The following is a 16,289-nucleotide window of genomic DNA, read 5'->3' as shown; positions in this document are numbered from 1 at the left end:
GGGCAGCACAGGTTATTGATCACTGTTAGCCAAGGCAACCGGCATCTGTGGGCCTAACATCAGATTGGGCTTGGTGCTCTTTGATTTTCGATTTTAATAAAATATCGACAAATAGCTTGCTGGGCCCACAAAAACAAGAAGCAGGGACGAATATTAGGTCAACTCCGTCCTCAAAATGTAGCCTAGGCCTCAAGCAGATTGCATAGCATGGCAGCGACCACAGCGACCGCCAGGGGGAGTCCTCTCTTGGAAGCCCCCACACGCAGTTCTTCGCCTCTAGGCCGGTTTCCCTCTCCCCGCCCCGCCCCTGGTGCGCCTGCGTGGAGGTGGGGCGGAGCTTTGCCCTTTGTTGTGGGGCCCGGTATCCCAGGATACCGCGCGGCGCCGGGGAGGGGTTATGCAGATGAGGCACTCGGGGCGGGGCGGTTACGGCGGCGGCGGCGGCGGCCGGGGAGGGTCAGTTGGAAGCAGGCGCTCGCTGAGGCAGGAGGAGGGCTCACGGCCCGCGGCCTGACAGGGACTTAACCTGCTGTGATCGGCCACGCGCGTGCGACCCCACATTCACCCACTCATCCACCTACCCACTCCCTGCGCCGCCTCCTCCCACCCTGAGCAGAGCCGCCGAGGATGATAAACACCCAGGACAGGTAACGGCCCAGCCCAGCCTCCTCGCCTTCCTCCTCCCCTCATCTTCTCCAGAGGGCCTTCTCCGCCACCACCCAGCTGGCTCCCCGAAAGGGCCCTATCCGCCCCCCACAGGGTCCTGCCTCCACTCAGCCACCCTAATCCCATCCCAACCCCACCCCCGGGCCTCCTTCTGTCTTTTAACCCCCTCCCTCTGGTCTGGCCCAGCACCCCCATCCTGGCCTGCTCCCCTGAAGCCCCTACAATCCCGGAAACAGTCGTCCAATCAGACCCCCCTTTTCCTTCAGCGCCGCCCAATGGTGCCCAGTACCCCAAATGGCCTTCTCTCATCTGGTTCCCCAAATCTTGTCCCATTCCCCATAGCTGGTCTCTTAAGTAATTTGACCCTCCCATTTCAACCTCTCCCTTCATTTAAACTAGCCATTCAACCTAACCCCGCATTCCGGCTTCATCCTTCAGCTTCTCAATTGGACGCCCCTCCTCCTCCAGGCCTAATGGTCTTTACGGGATGCCTCTCCCTGCCCCCCCCCCTTCCTCTCTCAAGTGACCTGCCCCCTCGTTAGCCCTATTTTCCCTCCTTCCCAGCCTCACCTCTTTCTCTCTCAAACAGTGGACTAGATTCCTCCCATAGTAAACGAACTCTGATTTTAGATCAATGTGCCCCCCACCTCCAACCCAACTCAGCCCACATTCCTCCCAGCAAAGACCTTTAAGGGCCACCCCCTTTTCCTTATATCTCCAGTGGCTTTTTACTAGGCCCCACGATGTGGGTTCCTCTCCCCAAACCCAGCCCCAGCCTTCCCGAATTAATTGGAAAGCTGGCTGCACATCTTTTTGAAAAGGGGCAGCAGTGGGTTTCTACACACCCTTGATCTTTCCCTCTTCCAAGCTTGCCACCTTCCCTCCTTTCCCGTGCCTTTCTGCCTCTCCTCCTCCTGGTAACCTATCACACCCATCTGCGCCTCGGGCATAGCCCAGACTGCTGCCTATACTCTTCATTATAGCCATGTATAACACCCCCTTTTCCCACAATTTTACTCGTTTTCCCTTATACAACAGGATGGCGTTCATGTACAATTGGGGGCCAATTCCCTTCCTTGTTTGTCCTGAGACCTGTGGCTGTCCCCCTCCAAATTGAGTCTGAACTTCACTGGTTCCCCACATCAGCTCCTTTGTCCCAGGTTCTGCCCGTGGCCTCTGTCCCTCTCTTGGGGTTGTTGCTTGGCAAGCAGATTCATTTCCTGCAAACTCCTCAAATGGTGCCATGGTTTGTCCCAAGCTAGACTTTAGCCCCCCCTCACACACAGGCCTCTCTGTTCTTCTGGCCTCCTTCACAGATCTGTCACTCGTGGTTCTGCTCAGATGTCGCCTGCCTTCTCACTAACGTAGTGCCTACCCTGCAGCAACACCATGCTGAGACGTCAGCTTTTGTGATGTTTCTCCATTGGGACTGCACCACAGACACCCACCCCACCCCTGTCAAAAGATCCTCATCTGATTGGCCTGGGGTGGCACCTGGTTATCAGTATATTTAAAGCTGCTCAAGTAATTCTTTGTAACGTGCATCTAGGGTTGGGGAACACTGCCCCTCCAGTCCTCAAAAAGGCCTTGGTTCCTCCCATCATACTCCTTCAGAGGCATCCGTCCTTTATTGACAAGGGTCTTATCTCCTTCAGGGCCATCTTGGTCTTCCTCAGGTACCATTCAGACATACACAGGCTTCTGCTATAGCCTCTTAAATTCACTTCTTAGCCCTTAGCCTCTTTCTTCCCTCAATTCTCAGACTGCTAACTACCCACCCCCTTCTTTTCTTTCCCCCATGCAGAAAGAAATTCCCCATTTCCTGGTTTGTTTGGGTCACACCCATTATCCCCATCTCCCAACCCCTTCTTACCCACAGTCCCATGCTGCTGCTGTAGTCTCCTTTCCCGTGACTCTCCTTGTCCATCCCCCTGCTTTGCCATCCTTTCTCTCCAAGACTCAGCTCATTTTCTCTAACCCGAGTCAGTCTCTTGGAGCCGGGGAATTGGTGGTGGCTATTGTTGCGGCTGGATGCAAACGGTGTTACTGTGGGCAAGAAGGCTGTGTGGGCGAGGTGAGAGAGGCAGGCAGATAGGAGGGAGGGAGGATGAAGTGCAGGGAGGCAGATGAAGCTGGGGCCCACCCTCTGAAGGGGTCTGTGAGATGGTCTGCTGTTTGGGTGGGGTGGCCTGGACTGAGCTGGTTTTGATGGCTAGTCCTTGCCCCGTTGGGGCCTGGAAGAGTGGCACACTTGAGAGCAAACATCAGAGTCTTCACAGATTGAAAAGGGTGACCCAGGTTCCAGTTCTAGTTTAGTTGGTGTGAAAAAAGAGGGGACTGGGTTAGCTTTGCTTGGAAATTCCTTCCAGCTTCCTAAGTAGCAAAACAGGCTTGCTTGTCTCCATGGCTCTTGCTCAGGGTGTTGGTAATTTGAGGGGTGGCTGTATGACAGGCAGATGGAGGGAGGAGCCAGATGGCCTGCCAGGGCCCAGAGCCAGGGACCAGGCTCCCCGACTTTGGCCTGAGGGTGGGCTGGGGTGTGCAGTGTCTGGTTTCTCTTGAGTTAATGGCCTTCTGGCCTCCTTAGCAGGTTTCCCAGCCTTCTCTGGCCGGCCCCTAACTTTCTCAAAGGAATCCTGGCTGAGCCCTGACTCCCCTGACTCGAGGGACTCTTGATAAGAGCCGGATGTCCTCCTCGGTCAGTCCCCTTGGTGTTTTGTATAAGCAGAGAGCTGGCTGGGAGCTTGACTTTCCCAGTGGGTGGGGGATGGGACTTCCAGTTTTCCTGGCTCCAGTGAACCTGGGAAGGCCGGAGACTGGACTTCTTGGAAGAAGTAGTTGCAGTCTGGGACAAGGCAGTGTTTTGAAAACAAGATTCTTCCTTTGCAGGTGCCTTGGATTGGTACCTTCAAAATGTCAGCAGTGCCTGAGCCGGGGTACGGGGTGGGGAAGAAGACTCACCTAATACAGGTCCTGTATTAGGACTTGTGAACTGGCGTTTTACAGCCACCAAACTGATGGCTGCAGCAAGCTGCCTGGGCCCTCTCCCTGGGTTTGTGGGGACTGGAAGACCCTTTCTGTCTAGAGCTTGCTCAGCAGTGTAAGACCGTGTGTGAAGAGCTAGTCCTGGCTTGGTAGGCTTTTGACAGTCAGGCTGTGTGTGGAGGGGCCTGAAGGAGCATTTGGGGGATGGGTAAAGCGCGCGCGCGCGCACACACACACACACACACACACACACACACACACACACACACACACACACACACACACATCCTAGAAAATGGGTCCTGGGCGGGCACTCCCTCCCCGTCTTGCTCCAGAGACTTTGGTGATGGCTAGTCCCTGCTTATTGACAACGATGGCTTGTTGGGACTAAGTGAGGGCAAGCCAGTGTTCCTGCAGGGATGTGCTTTCAAGGTCATCCCCACAAAGTTAGTCTCAATGTAGTCAGGAATCCCCCAAATTGGCTGTATGCTCCAGAAAGCAGTGTGGACTAATAATAGCAATACCCTACTGTGCCAAGAAATCCAAATTTAGCCTTGGAGCCGCTCAGAAATACAAAAAGAGGACTGAGAAGTGGGAGAGTGATGTTACAAATATGCATATCTGGAGGTGGGGCGGGGAGTAAGGCGTCCCATTTTGAAACAGTAAGCAGTGTTGGTGCAGGTTGGCGCCGTGATTGGGAAGACTGTGACCCCGAGGTGAAAGCCAGAGGCCAGAGATGGCTGAGTGGGCGAGCAAGACTTCAGTTACCTGAAGCAAACAAAACGGAGCTTCCTGGCAGCGGCAGCGGCTTAAGACACTTGGGATGAACTAAGCCTTAAGAAAAGTCCCCAGGTCTTTGGTACTATGTAAACAATGAGGTCATCCACCCTGGGAAGGACGGCTGGAGCTGGATGGTGAGAGCTTGCGATACAAATGGATGGATGCAAGCATTAAAAAACGGCAGCTTACTTCCCAAGCACCACCGCTGTCCAGCCACCTCTGGGGGTGTATGTGAGTGGGCTAACCTTTGGACCAGTGTCAGCTCAGCTGTGTCATGAAATCTCTAAAGGAAAAGCGAAGCCTGGAGGGAGGCTCAATCCACCAGCTGTCGCCATCTGTATTCATCTTGTAGAAAAGCAGCCAAACTCTAGTTTGCTTCAGTCTGTGACTTAGAGTGGTAAGGTCATTCTCAGTATAGTCTTGCTTAGCATGTAGCCTCCCTCTGGAATGCACAGCAGCCCCACTGAAGGCAGACGAAATCCGGATTCACTGGCCCGAGGGTGGCCATTGCCTCCTACCTTTCTCCCTGTTTTCGGCTAAATGCCACCGCAGCCCTGGTCTGGTCCCCTGTGTGAAGGGACTAGTCACTGTAGACATTCCTAATCTCAGAGACATAGGGACCGAGAGAAGGGGGCAAGGCACAGCCCCTGGCAGACAGACTGGAGTACCAGGAATGGAGCCAGTAAGAGCAGGTCCCCTGCCCCTCTTGATGTAATGGGAACCAGAGAGCCAGAGGGCCCAGGCGGCTCCTGATTCAAGGAAAACTTGCTAAAGAGTGTATCCAGGAGCAATGAAGTCCAGTATTGGTAGCTAAATGGATGCTCCCCCCACATTGCTTTCCTATTAAACCTCCGCCTGACTGCACCCCACTTTGAGCAGCTCAAAGAGAGCGCTCCAAGTGGACATCAAAGACTGCTGGAAAGCCGTCCTCCTGTGATGGAGATGCTTTACTGTATCAAGAGATTTAAGGTGCATGCCTGTAAAGATGAGCACCCTAGAGATTTTAAATCGGATTTGAATGGTAAAAATTTGATTTGCCATCAATATGTCCCAGGAATACATCTGCTGCATCTATTGTATGTCTGCCAGTGTCAGTATATGAAATTAACCTGCTAAGGACATTTCCAGGAGAAAGATTAGGCTTTCTACTCTTATCAAGAGTTACAGACTCGAAATTCATAGGGGCAGTTTTACCCTGTCCTGTAGGGTCACTTTGAGTGGGCATGGGCTCTCTGGCCATGAGAGTGAGAAGGGTGTTTCAGACAGCGGTGTCATGGAACCCTCTCTGTTGATATGCATCTCAATAGCACTGCAATGCTGAGGCCTCTGAGGGCGGGTCTGGTAACAACTGACAAAATAAGAGGCCGCTTGTAGAGATTGGAGGCCGCTTGTAGAGACTGGCTCCAGGTCCCCACTCCCCCTTCTGAACACTGGGTTCAGGTACCTGACACGCCCTATGCTCTGTGTTGGGTATAGTATTCTCCCAAAGCAATACTAGCCTAGTGGGTAGTTGGGTTTGACTGGATCTGTTTGATCCTTTTTAATCACCTTAATCACCCTGATCCTTAAAATCTCTGCACTCAAGCTTCCTAAGCCATCTTTGTGTTGGGAGTGTTGGCAGGGTGTGAGGAGAGGGGAAAATTGGGACACTGGAACCAGTTAGAATAGGACGAATGACCAGGAAGCCCAACATAGTTGGAGCTGTTTTTTCTCCCCAGGCCCTTTGCTGCAAAACCATTTGACCACCAAAGCCAGCAGATTGTGCCATTGCCAGGCAATTTCATGCCCTTTTATATCTGATCACCACCTGTGCACCCCTTCCCCTCTCACTCTGGAAGTAAATACCTTGATTTTTTAAAAAGAAAAGCAACTTGTCACTAACAGAACTAGCTGAAATCAGATCCGCTGGGATAAGCTGATTACTGTGATCTGCTGTCTCCTAAACCCCAGCAGTTTCGCTTAAAACTCACTGCCATGGAGTCAGTTTCAACTCATAAACGACCCTGTAGAAGAAAGTAGAACTGCCCTTGGGGTTTCTGAGACTTTTAACTCTACCTTATCTTTCTCCCTTGGAGCAACTGGTAGATTTGAACCACTGGCTTTGTGGTTCGGCAGCTTGGTGTGTGGCCCACAATGCCACTATGTTCTCTTAGATCCTAGGATTGGGGGTTTGAAATAGCCCACCTCCCAGTTACCTTTTGGTGCAGACTGTGGGGAAAGACTGAAAGGCTTAGAGCCCCTGTATAGGAACCCACGCTTGGTTCCCATGGTGTCATGGGCCTCGTGCATTTGTTTTAAGAGGATATGGAAACCAGAAATATCAAGAAATCTAAGGTTTGTGCTGGCCTAGGGCTGGAGTATTTGTAGGAAAGGGGATTCTGGATCTAAAAACCACCCCATCTCGACCTCACTGCTTCTGGTGGTTGCAGGTAAAGACTGGCTGAGAGTCAAGATGGTTGGATGTACAGGCAGAGGTTGGAAGGGTCTTTCCCATCTACAGACCATTAGGGTCATAATTCTTTTGCAAGTTGAGGTGGATTTGAAGTGAGTTGATGTCAGAATTATAGAATTGCCAGGGTCTTGGCAATCTGTTTATCTTGTGAACCTAAGAACCTCTTCTGGCATATATATATATATATATATATAGTGTGCATCCCCTGTGCCCCCGGGGGAACTCCTCTGACCTAAACCAGCCAGCCGCTCTTCTCCTCGAAGCCCAGCCGAACCTCACACTGGCCAGAGTGGCCGCAAAGGGGTGGATAGGAAGAAATGCTGTGGGGCCGGCCTTTTGGGAGAAGCTGGTTTCCTGGCCAGGCACTCTTATTTTGATCATTCCACATTATAATAGCCAGTGTCCCTAGCAGAAAAGTCCCCAGTCTTTGAAACATCAGCAACACAGCCTTCTCTGCCTGGCCCTTTCTGCCAGCAGCAATGGTGAGACCGAGACAGGAGCTCAGGGAACCCAGGGGCCCTTCCAGAGGAGGAAAGGTGGGGCTGCTTCAGCTCCCACACAACTCTTGGGAACTATTTCTCAAATTCTAAGATGAAGTTTTAGGCCCCTAGTTGAAATCTGAGAGAACAGCCCCCCAGAAGCTGAGCAGAAGTGAGGAGCTAGAGTGGGGGTGTCAGGACCAAAGGTCCTTATATCATTGCCCCTCAAATGAGTTTGACTCAAGCACGCCAGGCAGGAGGCAACAGTGCGAACAATGTGCACGAAGCACTATTTTACAACTGGGTTTCAGGAAAAGGCCCTGGCTTATAGAATTTTCAAATTTGGAGGCTGTAAATGCTCTCACTCTGGCTGCTGGTTTGGGGACTGGGGACAGGCTGAGCCAGGGTCCCTATCGTGCCTGCCCTGTGCCTAGGGTGTGAGCGTTTACTCATTCAGTGACTTCTCCATCTAAGGAGCTGCTATGTGGGGTTTGCAGGCCACCATGGAGCAGGTGTGCAGCCCTGATGGCTATTAAAGCACAGCCTGGAATAACAGCTCCTTCAGGAGCCATGGTCTCTGTGTCACCCACCTGACTCCTGGCAGCCTCACTCAGGTCAGAGCACCTGTGTCCCCCAAGCTGTCTGTTGTGTCCAGCCCAGGCCAGATTCTACCAAAGAAATGCTTGCAAGTCTAGCCTTGGTGGCAGGCTAGGGACAAACAAATCCTGGGCCACTTGGTGTACTATCGTGCACCTCTGCCCTAGGACCCATGCCCCTTGACCTTGGAGGGATTTGGGTACATGATTTCTTTGCACGATGGGGAATGGGCCAGCATTGGGAAGGTGGCTTCTGGGGTTCCATATGCCCGTGCTCTCCAGCCTGGCCCTAGCTGGAGGCTTGGGAAAGGGATGGGAACAGTGCTTTCGCAGCTAGCCTTTGTCCAGGCAGCTACCCAGCCTGGATCTTACTCCTCCCAGGCTCTGCCCAACGCAGGAGGATAGTCGACACTGTTTGACAGGCGCCCCCCTCTGGTCAGATGGAGCTGCTTGGTTTCTGCAGGGGTGTTGACTCCTCTTTTAGGGTAGATGTCTGGACACTAAAGTTGAAGTAACTACGTGTAGAAACAGTGGTGTCGAGCCGAGCATTTGTAGAGAAAGGCAGGGTGGGGTGCTGTGTTAGTCTTTAGGCCACTGTATTCACTGTCCCCTTCTCTGTCTCTTGCAGCAGTATTTTGCCTTTGAGTAGCTGTCCCCAGCTCCAGTGCTGCAGGCACATTGTTCCAGGGCCTCTGTGGTGCTCCTGATGCCCCTCACCCACTGTCGAAGATCCCCGGTGGGCGAGGGGCCAGCAGGGATCCTTCTCTCTCAGCTCTAATATATAAGGTAAGGGGGCCTACGGAGGCTGGAGCACAAGGCATTCCTATAGTCTCTGGGCCAGCAGGGAGACTGGAAATACTGGACTGAGCCTGAGGTCTGACTTCTGGGGTGACTTGGGGACACCTGCCAGCCTCAGCTTGAGGCCAGTATTCAGGTGGGTAGTGTGTACTCAGGGTTCTGAATGTGAAGGCATTAGAGCAGCGGTTCTCAACCTGTGGGTCGTGACCCCTTTCACAGGGGTCACCTAATTCATAACAGTAGCAAAATTACAGTTATGAAGTAGCAATGAAAATAATTCTATGGTTGGAGGTTTCCAGTAAAGGGTCGCGGCATTAGGAAGGTTGAGAACCACTGCACTAGAGCATTTCTCAAAGCGTTCCCCAGTTTCCCTTGAAGCACCTGGAGCGACATTGGGACCTCTGTTTCTGATAGGGGTTGGTTCAGGGTGGGGGAAGAGGCCTGGCAGCTCAGTTACTGCTACCTGGCAGGACAGGGCATGGCCCAGCAGCTTTCAGAAACCTTGGGGACCATCTTCAACACTTTGCTTCTCCCTGAGAGTGTACTGCTTTTTCATCATGTGATTGAGGCTTAGACGTTGGCTTAGCTTCTTCCTAGACTGTTGTGGAAGGATAGCAGGGTGTCAGGATCAGAACTCAGGTGGGATCTATGGGCCCTGCCGTCCACCTGGAGGTAGCCTTGACTTGACTCTGGTCCCCTAGGTGCTCCCCATGTCCTTGTTTCCCTTTCACAGAGGGAAGGGGAATGGTGTGGTGCTGTGGAAAAAGCATGGCCTTGGGAGTTAGGAAGACCTGGATTTGAATCTCAGCTCTGGCCTTTGAGCTGTGGAGCCTGGGTCAGTTACCTAACGGGCCTTAGTCTCTCATGTTTAAAATGGGACTATTAATGCCTACTGCATGTGCCTGTAGTGATGAGTTATGTGGAGAGGCACCTGGCACCATACCTGGCACCTCAGGGATACCAGGTCAACTCCCCCTTCCTGTGACACTGAGGCTGAGTGACTCAGTGTGGTGACTGATGGCTCCGTCTAGCCAGTGGGCAGCTGGACGTTGTCAGGGTGCTTCGATTCCCTGCTGTTGTGAGATTGGGTCCACGGGACCCTTGGCACCACCCTGGTTAGGGAGTATATGATGTGCCCAGAGGCAGGAGGGACCCAGTCCTCTGACCCGATTCTTTCCCCAGGACGAGAAGCTTACTGTGACCCAGGACCTCCCTGTGAACGACGGAAAACCTCACATCATCCACTTTCAGTATGCGGTCACTGAGGTGAAGGCCTCCTCTTGGGATGCAGTCCTGTCCAGCCAGAGTCTGTTTGTAGAAATCCCAGATGGATTATTAGCTGATGGCAGCAAAGAAGGGTAAGGAGCCCAGGCCAGGAAGGGGTAGGGGAAGCTGCTCCAGAGAAGGGGATGTGTGGACTGGGGAGGAGAAGAGAGGGAGGGGGGCTTCTGGGCCCACTACACCCCAGTGCTCGGTTCCCTAAGCAGATACCATTTTGTAACCGGTTAATTTTAGCCAGTACAACAGGGCTGCTCTAGTGATAAAGTAGATCATTAACACATTAATCAAATCTCTGCCAGTTAATTGTTCATTCTTTACAGCAGACACTAACTCACCCGATATACCCTGCAGTGGTGCAGCTCACGGTCCAGGAAGCTCAGGGTCCGCAGGGGATGATCATGGGGCTGGCCATACTCACCAGCAGCCAGGGCCCAAGAACAACCCCTGGCCACCCTAGGGAGTCCCGGTGGGCGACAGTAGGGCCCACACTCTGTCTCTGGCAAGTGCCCCTGACCATGCCTGACACTCTTGGAGGGCCCCTTGAAAGCCTGGGAAATGCTTATTTGTAAGCTACATTCGGAAGTTAGGTCGTGTTAACTTCAGGTTTTCAGAAGAAAATTCATTAAACCTTTCTCAGGGGGTGTGGCTAAGTTTAGGGTTTCAGGTTTTAAATTAAGAACCTCTGCCTGAAACATTCCCCCTTTTCTAATCCTGTGTCATGTAAAGCCTTTCTGAGGGTCGGGGGTGCAAATGGGATGGCAGCCCAGGGGAGCCTGAGCCATTTTCTGCTCCTCTTAGATTGTTAGCACTTCTGGAATTTGCTGAAGAGAAGATGAGCGTGAACTACATCTTTGTCTGCTTCAGGAAGGGCCGGGAAGACAGAGGTGAGGTGGGCGACCTGGTCAGTGGGGTCTAGGGCGGAAAGAAGGGGCTCCTGCACAGCAAGGGGGAGGGTGGGCCGAGTTTACCTCCTGAACCCTGAGAAGTCATTCCCCCCATCTTGGCTGTGTACCTGTAGTGTTGGTCAGCATTCTCTTCACCCTATCTCCCACAGCTCCACTCCTGAAGACCTTCAGCTTCCTGGGCTTTGAGATTGTGCGTCCAGGCCATCCCTGTGTCCCCTCTCGGCCAGACGTGATGTTCATGGTCTATCCCTTGGACCCAAACCTGTCCGACGAGGACTAATGGTCAGCTGGGGAATCAGGGCAGGGCAGGCAGCCTTGGGACGGCGGTGGTGCTCCCTGCTGTCTTGGGAAGGACGCTGAGGGGCTCAGGGTGAGGGCTGCCTTTTGTGTTCTCGGAGTTGACTCGTTGTAATTGTTTTCCATAAAGAACAGTATAAACATATTATTCACATGTAATCACCAATAGTAAATGAAGATGTTTATGAACTGGCATTAGCTTTTTAAATTGCGCTGTGTGATGTGCTCTACCTAGCCTAGGGGAGGGCGGTGCCTAGAGGGGGCACCTGGAGAGCAGCACTGCCAGGCCTCGTGCCCCCGCTCTCGAGTTGGGCTTTTTTGATTTTTAAAACTTGTGTATTTTTCTTTCATGCTTCACACCCCAGGGACACCTCGATGTAGGCTTCCAGCCCCTGGCAGTGTCCTGGAGTTGTTTGACACTCCATCCAGGCTTCTCTGTGCATTTGTTCTTGTCTGCCTGGAGCAAGCAGGGCTGACCCTCCATCATAGCTTGGGGGTGTTCTGGCCTCAGTGAAAGCTGGCTTGCCTGTTTCATGTTGTCAGTGCATTTTACTCACTCACACCTGCCACCAGGGCTTTTTAAGTAGGGGCCTGGGTCTTAAAAAAAACACCTGCCAAATACCAATTCTCAAATTCGCGCCAGGTGTTCTAGCTCCCAGCTGTGGCCCGGGCCCCAAGGCCTCCTTCCTAGGGTCCTGGAGAACAGAGGAGGAAGAGCCATTCAGGGCCCGGGGTGTGCAGTCTGTTCTTAGGGACTGGCTGCCTCAGCAGTGACAGTCTTCTCCTGCCCTCCCGGACAGGCGGAGTTGTGTCTACAACAGGACCCAGGGGAGACTCGGCGTAGAGGTGGGCTTGCCTTTTGGTTGTCACTGAACAGCTTGTTCTAAGGGCAACAAAGGGGGTGACATCTAGTTTGGGTGAGGGGGTGGGAGCTATTAGGGAGGCAAGTGTGTTGTGTTATTGTGTCAATAAACTGATTTAAAGTTGTGGTCTGTCTGACCTTTATTCTTATACCATTATTGCCCATTGAGTTGAGAGCCTAACCTATAGGGATGTGGCAGCAAGCTGCGGTGCAGTGGGATAGGGAACCCAGCTCAGGACCTGGGGCCACACTCCACCGGGAGATGTGGGGCTGCTAGGAGGCTGGGGCACAGACCGTCTTCCTCCTAAAGAGAAGCTGAGTTCTGAAACACAACACTGGCTTTTGCAGGGAGCTTCCTCCTAACAGTCCATTCCTGCAAGTTTTTAAAGGAAGTACATACCTTCCAGTGCCTTGACAGCTTCCATCATTTGGTACCATTGGCCTGAGGCATTCCGCACTGGAGGAGAGACCCTACACATAGGTTCTTGTTTTTCATTTCTCAAGGGCTTATGAGCATTTCCCCTGTCGCCTCTTCCCTAAGTGAGGTGCTGGACATGGTCGCCCGCCCCCCCACCCCCACCCCCCCTCAGCTGGACTGTCTTGTTTTTTTTTAGGGTCTTGGGTTGAGCCCACTTTCATAATCTTACGAGCTTCCTTGTATTTCTATTCAGAGCCAACCCATTAACCTTGGATTCCACCTGGTATTAGGAGGGGTGTGTCACCCCTGCCTAGCCCCAGTATTTGAGAATGTCTAGGCCCAGAAACCCTAGTGGTATAATGGTTATGCTTTGGGCTGCATGGGGTCAGCCAAACCACCAGTGGCTCCTCTAGAGAGAGACAGCACTTTCTAATCTGGTAAAGAGTTAGTCTTGGAAGCCCACAGGGCACTTCTGCCCTGTCCACAGGGTCACTGTGAGTCAGCATTGACTTGATGGCAGCGAGCCTGGAGACCCTGAGCAAACAAATCAACTGAAATCAGGCAACCTGAAGATCCCCAACCAAGAAGCGAAGCTCACTAGGCAGCTTAGATGGTTACTAGTGAGATGGGGACTGAGGAGATGCACATGAAGGTTCACAACAGTCACTGTAGGTGGAAGCGGTTTAGGAGTTTGGTGTTGACCTCCAACCCATGACCTCTAATTCCAGAGAGAAACAAAACTGCCTCCTTTCCTCCTTTCCAGCTGTCCCGTTAGGGACTGAAAGATGCCTCCTATCTGCTGCCCTCTGCTGGTGGCTCACCACCAACACAGCCAGCGCTGAATCAGCCAGCGTAAGAGCAGATCAGTGCTTCACAGGCTGTACCGTTTCTGTGGCTGATTTCCCCACAGTAAACTGCCGGGCCTTAATTTCCAAGGCACCTCTGGGTGGATTGAAGCCTCCCATCTTGTGGTCAGCTAACAGTTTGCACCACCGGGACTTCTACATCCGGCATTACAAGGATTGAATTGGAAAAGCCTTGGCCATTGACTCAAGAGTTCCCCTTTAAAACAGACAATTAGTACTGGAGACCCCTGGTGGGGCAGAAATAGGGCTACATGCCAATCAAAAACCAAAGCAACTTGAAGTGCCTTTTTGGGGGGTGGGGTGGGGGGGATGGTATGAAAAGGCAAACTAAATCTAAATTTAAGAACAGGGACATTAAAAACTTTATTCAATAAATACAACAAATAATTTAAAAATATACTTCAATTCCAAAGCCAATTATGAAAAGGAAGTAGAAGGAAAAAAGAAAGTTGAGGCAGAACAGTGGTTTGGCTGGGGTGTTTCAGAATGTTAGCTGGGCTGTTTGAAATGCTGATCAAATGCTCTCCACTCACACCCATAGCCCTTGTTCTGGTGGGTGTCACAGCAGTCCATCAGCAGGAAGGATCTGGGCTCAGAGCACTCAGAGGCCTGGAGATGGGGGGTGGAAGTTTCCTCTGCATTCCTAAGAAGTCATCCGCCAGGTAAGTTTAACCAGTGCAGACTCTTAGGCAGAGAGCTCCCAGCTGCATAGTTTCAGAGGTGAGTGACCTAATCCCAAAGCCATTTTGGCATCTATAGGGCGGTGAGAGGCATGGTGGCTGGGCCCGAGTGAGTCTGGATACTGAGCTGAAACAGCTGCCATCAATCAGGGAAGGTGAAGCTAAGGATTGGGATGGGGCAGGATCAGGAAAGGAGGGGTGGTGGGAGAGGGGAGGGGGCAGCTCAGCAGCAAATTCCAGGAGAAAGAACCAGCAGCCCTCACAGATTTGTGATTGTCTCTTAAAAAGATTTATTTTCTCTTCTTGCCTGAATGTACACAGGCAAAAAGAGTACAGTTGGTGTGTGTATATATATATACTTATATATATATATATATGTATATAAAAACAAGGAACTTGGTAATGTACACTTTATAGACGGGAAGAATCAGGAAGACTGAAATGAAATCCAACAGCAAAGCCAATGGAACAAAAGCTATGAACAGCAACACTGCCCCTTCAGCCCGGGGCCTCTGGCTCACCCCAACCTGCTCCCATTGGGGGCTGAGCACCAAGGCATTATTGGGGGGGGGGGGGCTGGGGGCTGGGTGAGAGAGGCTCGGTCCCGGGAGGGGCCATGGCAGAGGATCATTGGAAAACTTCCTGGGATGCCCTAGAAATAAAGCAAATGATAAAGGCTCGGCATTACGGAGCCAACTAGCTGCCCAGTTGAATCTGGAGGGCATCAGAGTAGACCATGGGATGCTGAATGGGTTTACAGGGTAATAACTGACACGTTGACCCTAAAGCCTGGCTACAGTACTTCTCTAGCTCCTCTGCAGTCTTATTCCCAATGCCCTACACAAGTCCTCCCCGCCTGGCGCCTAGAGAGAAGAGATTCAAGAATCACCATTTCCTTTCATGGGGTGCTCTCTCCCCTTTCTGCATGTGGTCCTTTGACCTCAGGATATATGGATGAGGGTGGGAAGGAGAAGGAATCTCCAAACATAACAAGGCAGGGCGGGGAGGGTGCTGACCCACCCTGAAGAGGAAGCAGATGACAGTCCCAAAGCGAGGTCTCCGCCAAACCTCAGTACCCCCTGCCCTCTTCTGGGGAAGCCCTGACAACTGGCCAAGGCTTGGTAGGGTGGCTGAGGGAAGGAGTGGGAGGAGGAGGGTGGGGGGAAGAGAGAGAGAGAGTGTGTGTATGTGTGTGTGTGTTTTGAGGGGGGTGGTAGTGGTGGAAGGGGTTCTGATCTTACCTCTGACCAGATCATGGGTGAACATGTGCCTCCACCTGTGTTCCTTCCTGGAGGGGGACAGCAAAGCTTTGCTTGGCACCTGCCAAGGCCTGCATGTCCTCCAGCTGCTCTGTCAGGGAGGGAGGGGGACCAGCTTTCACCTGCTCTTCAAGGTGCAACTGGATGTAAGGATCAGAGAGCCAAATGTTTCTGAAAGGAAGGAGAAAGCTGTTCCCATCTGTAGATGCCAAGGCTGCCCCGCGAACGCAGGCTTCCTTCTATCAGTTACAGAACAAAGTGGAAATGAGCAGGAATGTGAGGCCAGGCCTGCCCAGTGGAAAGAAAACAACACCACACCATTTCTTTGCAATATGTACAGAGCATGCTGTCCCTGTTGGCCTGCCACAGACACCAAACATGACAAATGAACAGGGACCGAGAGAGCTCGTAGCTCTGCCCCACTGGAGCAGGGAGGGCAGGATGGAGGTGGTGACTCAGGCTAGGTGGAGTGAAGATGTCTACACCAGCTGCTTCCATGGGTGACAGGGAGACCATTGCCTGGACACTGCCTGCTAGGGCAGCTGGAGGGGGCAAGTGATGAGTGAGCTGGAGGCCAAGATGTCTAAACACTGGGGCTGCTTTGGGGGGAGGGGGACCTAACTCAGCTTGAACAAAAACAAGGATAGGAAACTAGAGGACAGGCCCACAGGGCATATGTGACTCCCTGTGGGCACTGGGTCCCACACGCCTGCCTTCGGCCTGGGCTCCAAGCTTCGGGGAAGCCACCTCTTCTGGGCATTGCATTTTCTGTCCCCGCCCCCTTCCTCCAACTGAGTCAGAGCCAAGTCCCTGTTCCTTTTTGGCCCTCTCCTCTGTAGCCTAAGCTGTTCGTCTCTTGATCCAGAGGGCCGAGGAAAGATAGGAACAGAGAACACAGGGATGGTACCCCCAAAGCAAGGTAAGAACAAAGGCTCCCCACAGCTTAGGGAGGCAAGGACTCTGTT

The 16,289-nt window shown here is 52.5% G+C and overlaps 1 protein-coding gene across 1 annotated transcript; it reads left to right on the top strand.

Annotated features, from left to right (window-relative positions):
* Nucleotides 1-414: 414 nt before the first annotated feature.
* OAZ2 (ornithine decarboxylase antizyme 2) lies at nucleotides 415-11,502 on the top strand. The gene is given in 5 exon segments (NM_001290041.1): nucleotides 415-647; nucleotides 8,587-8,744; nucleotides 9,939-10,114; nucleotides 10,836-10,921; nucleotides 11,092-11,502. Coding segments are annotated over 5 exon segments (570 nt in total). The 5' UTR covers nucleotides 415-627; the 3' UTR covers nucleotides 11,223-11,502.
* The last annotated feature ends 4,787 nt before the right edge of the window (nucleotides 11,503-16,289 follow it).

This window comes from Echinops telfairi, unplaced genomic scaffold, assembly GCF_000313985.2.
Source record: "Echinops telfairi isolate 266 unplaced genomic scaffold, ASM31398v2 ScPeMD7_4048;HRSCAF=4782, whole genome shotgun sequence".
Classification (NCBI taxonomy): Eukaryota; Metazoa; Chordata; class Mammalia; order Afrosoricida; family Tenrecidae; genus Echinops; species Echinops telfairi.
The sequence above is the reverse complement of the archived record's forward strand: the minus strand, read 5'-3'. Positions and strand labels throughout refer to the sequence as shown.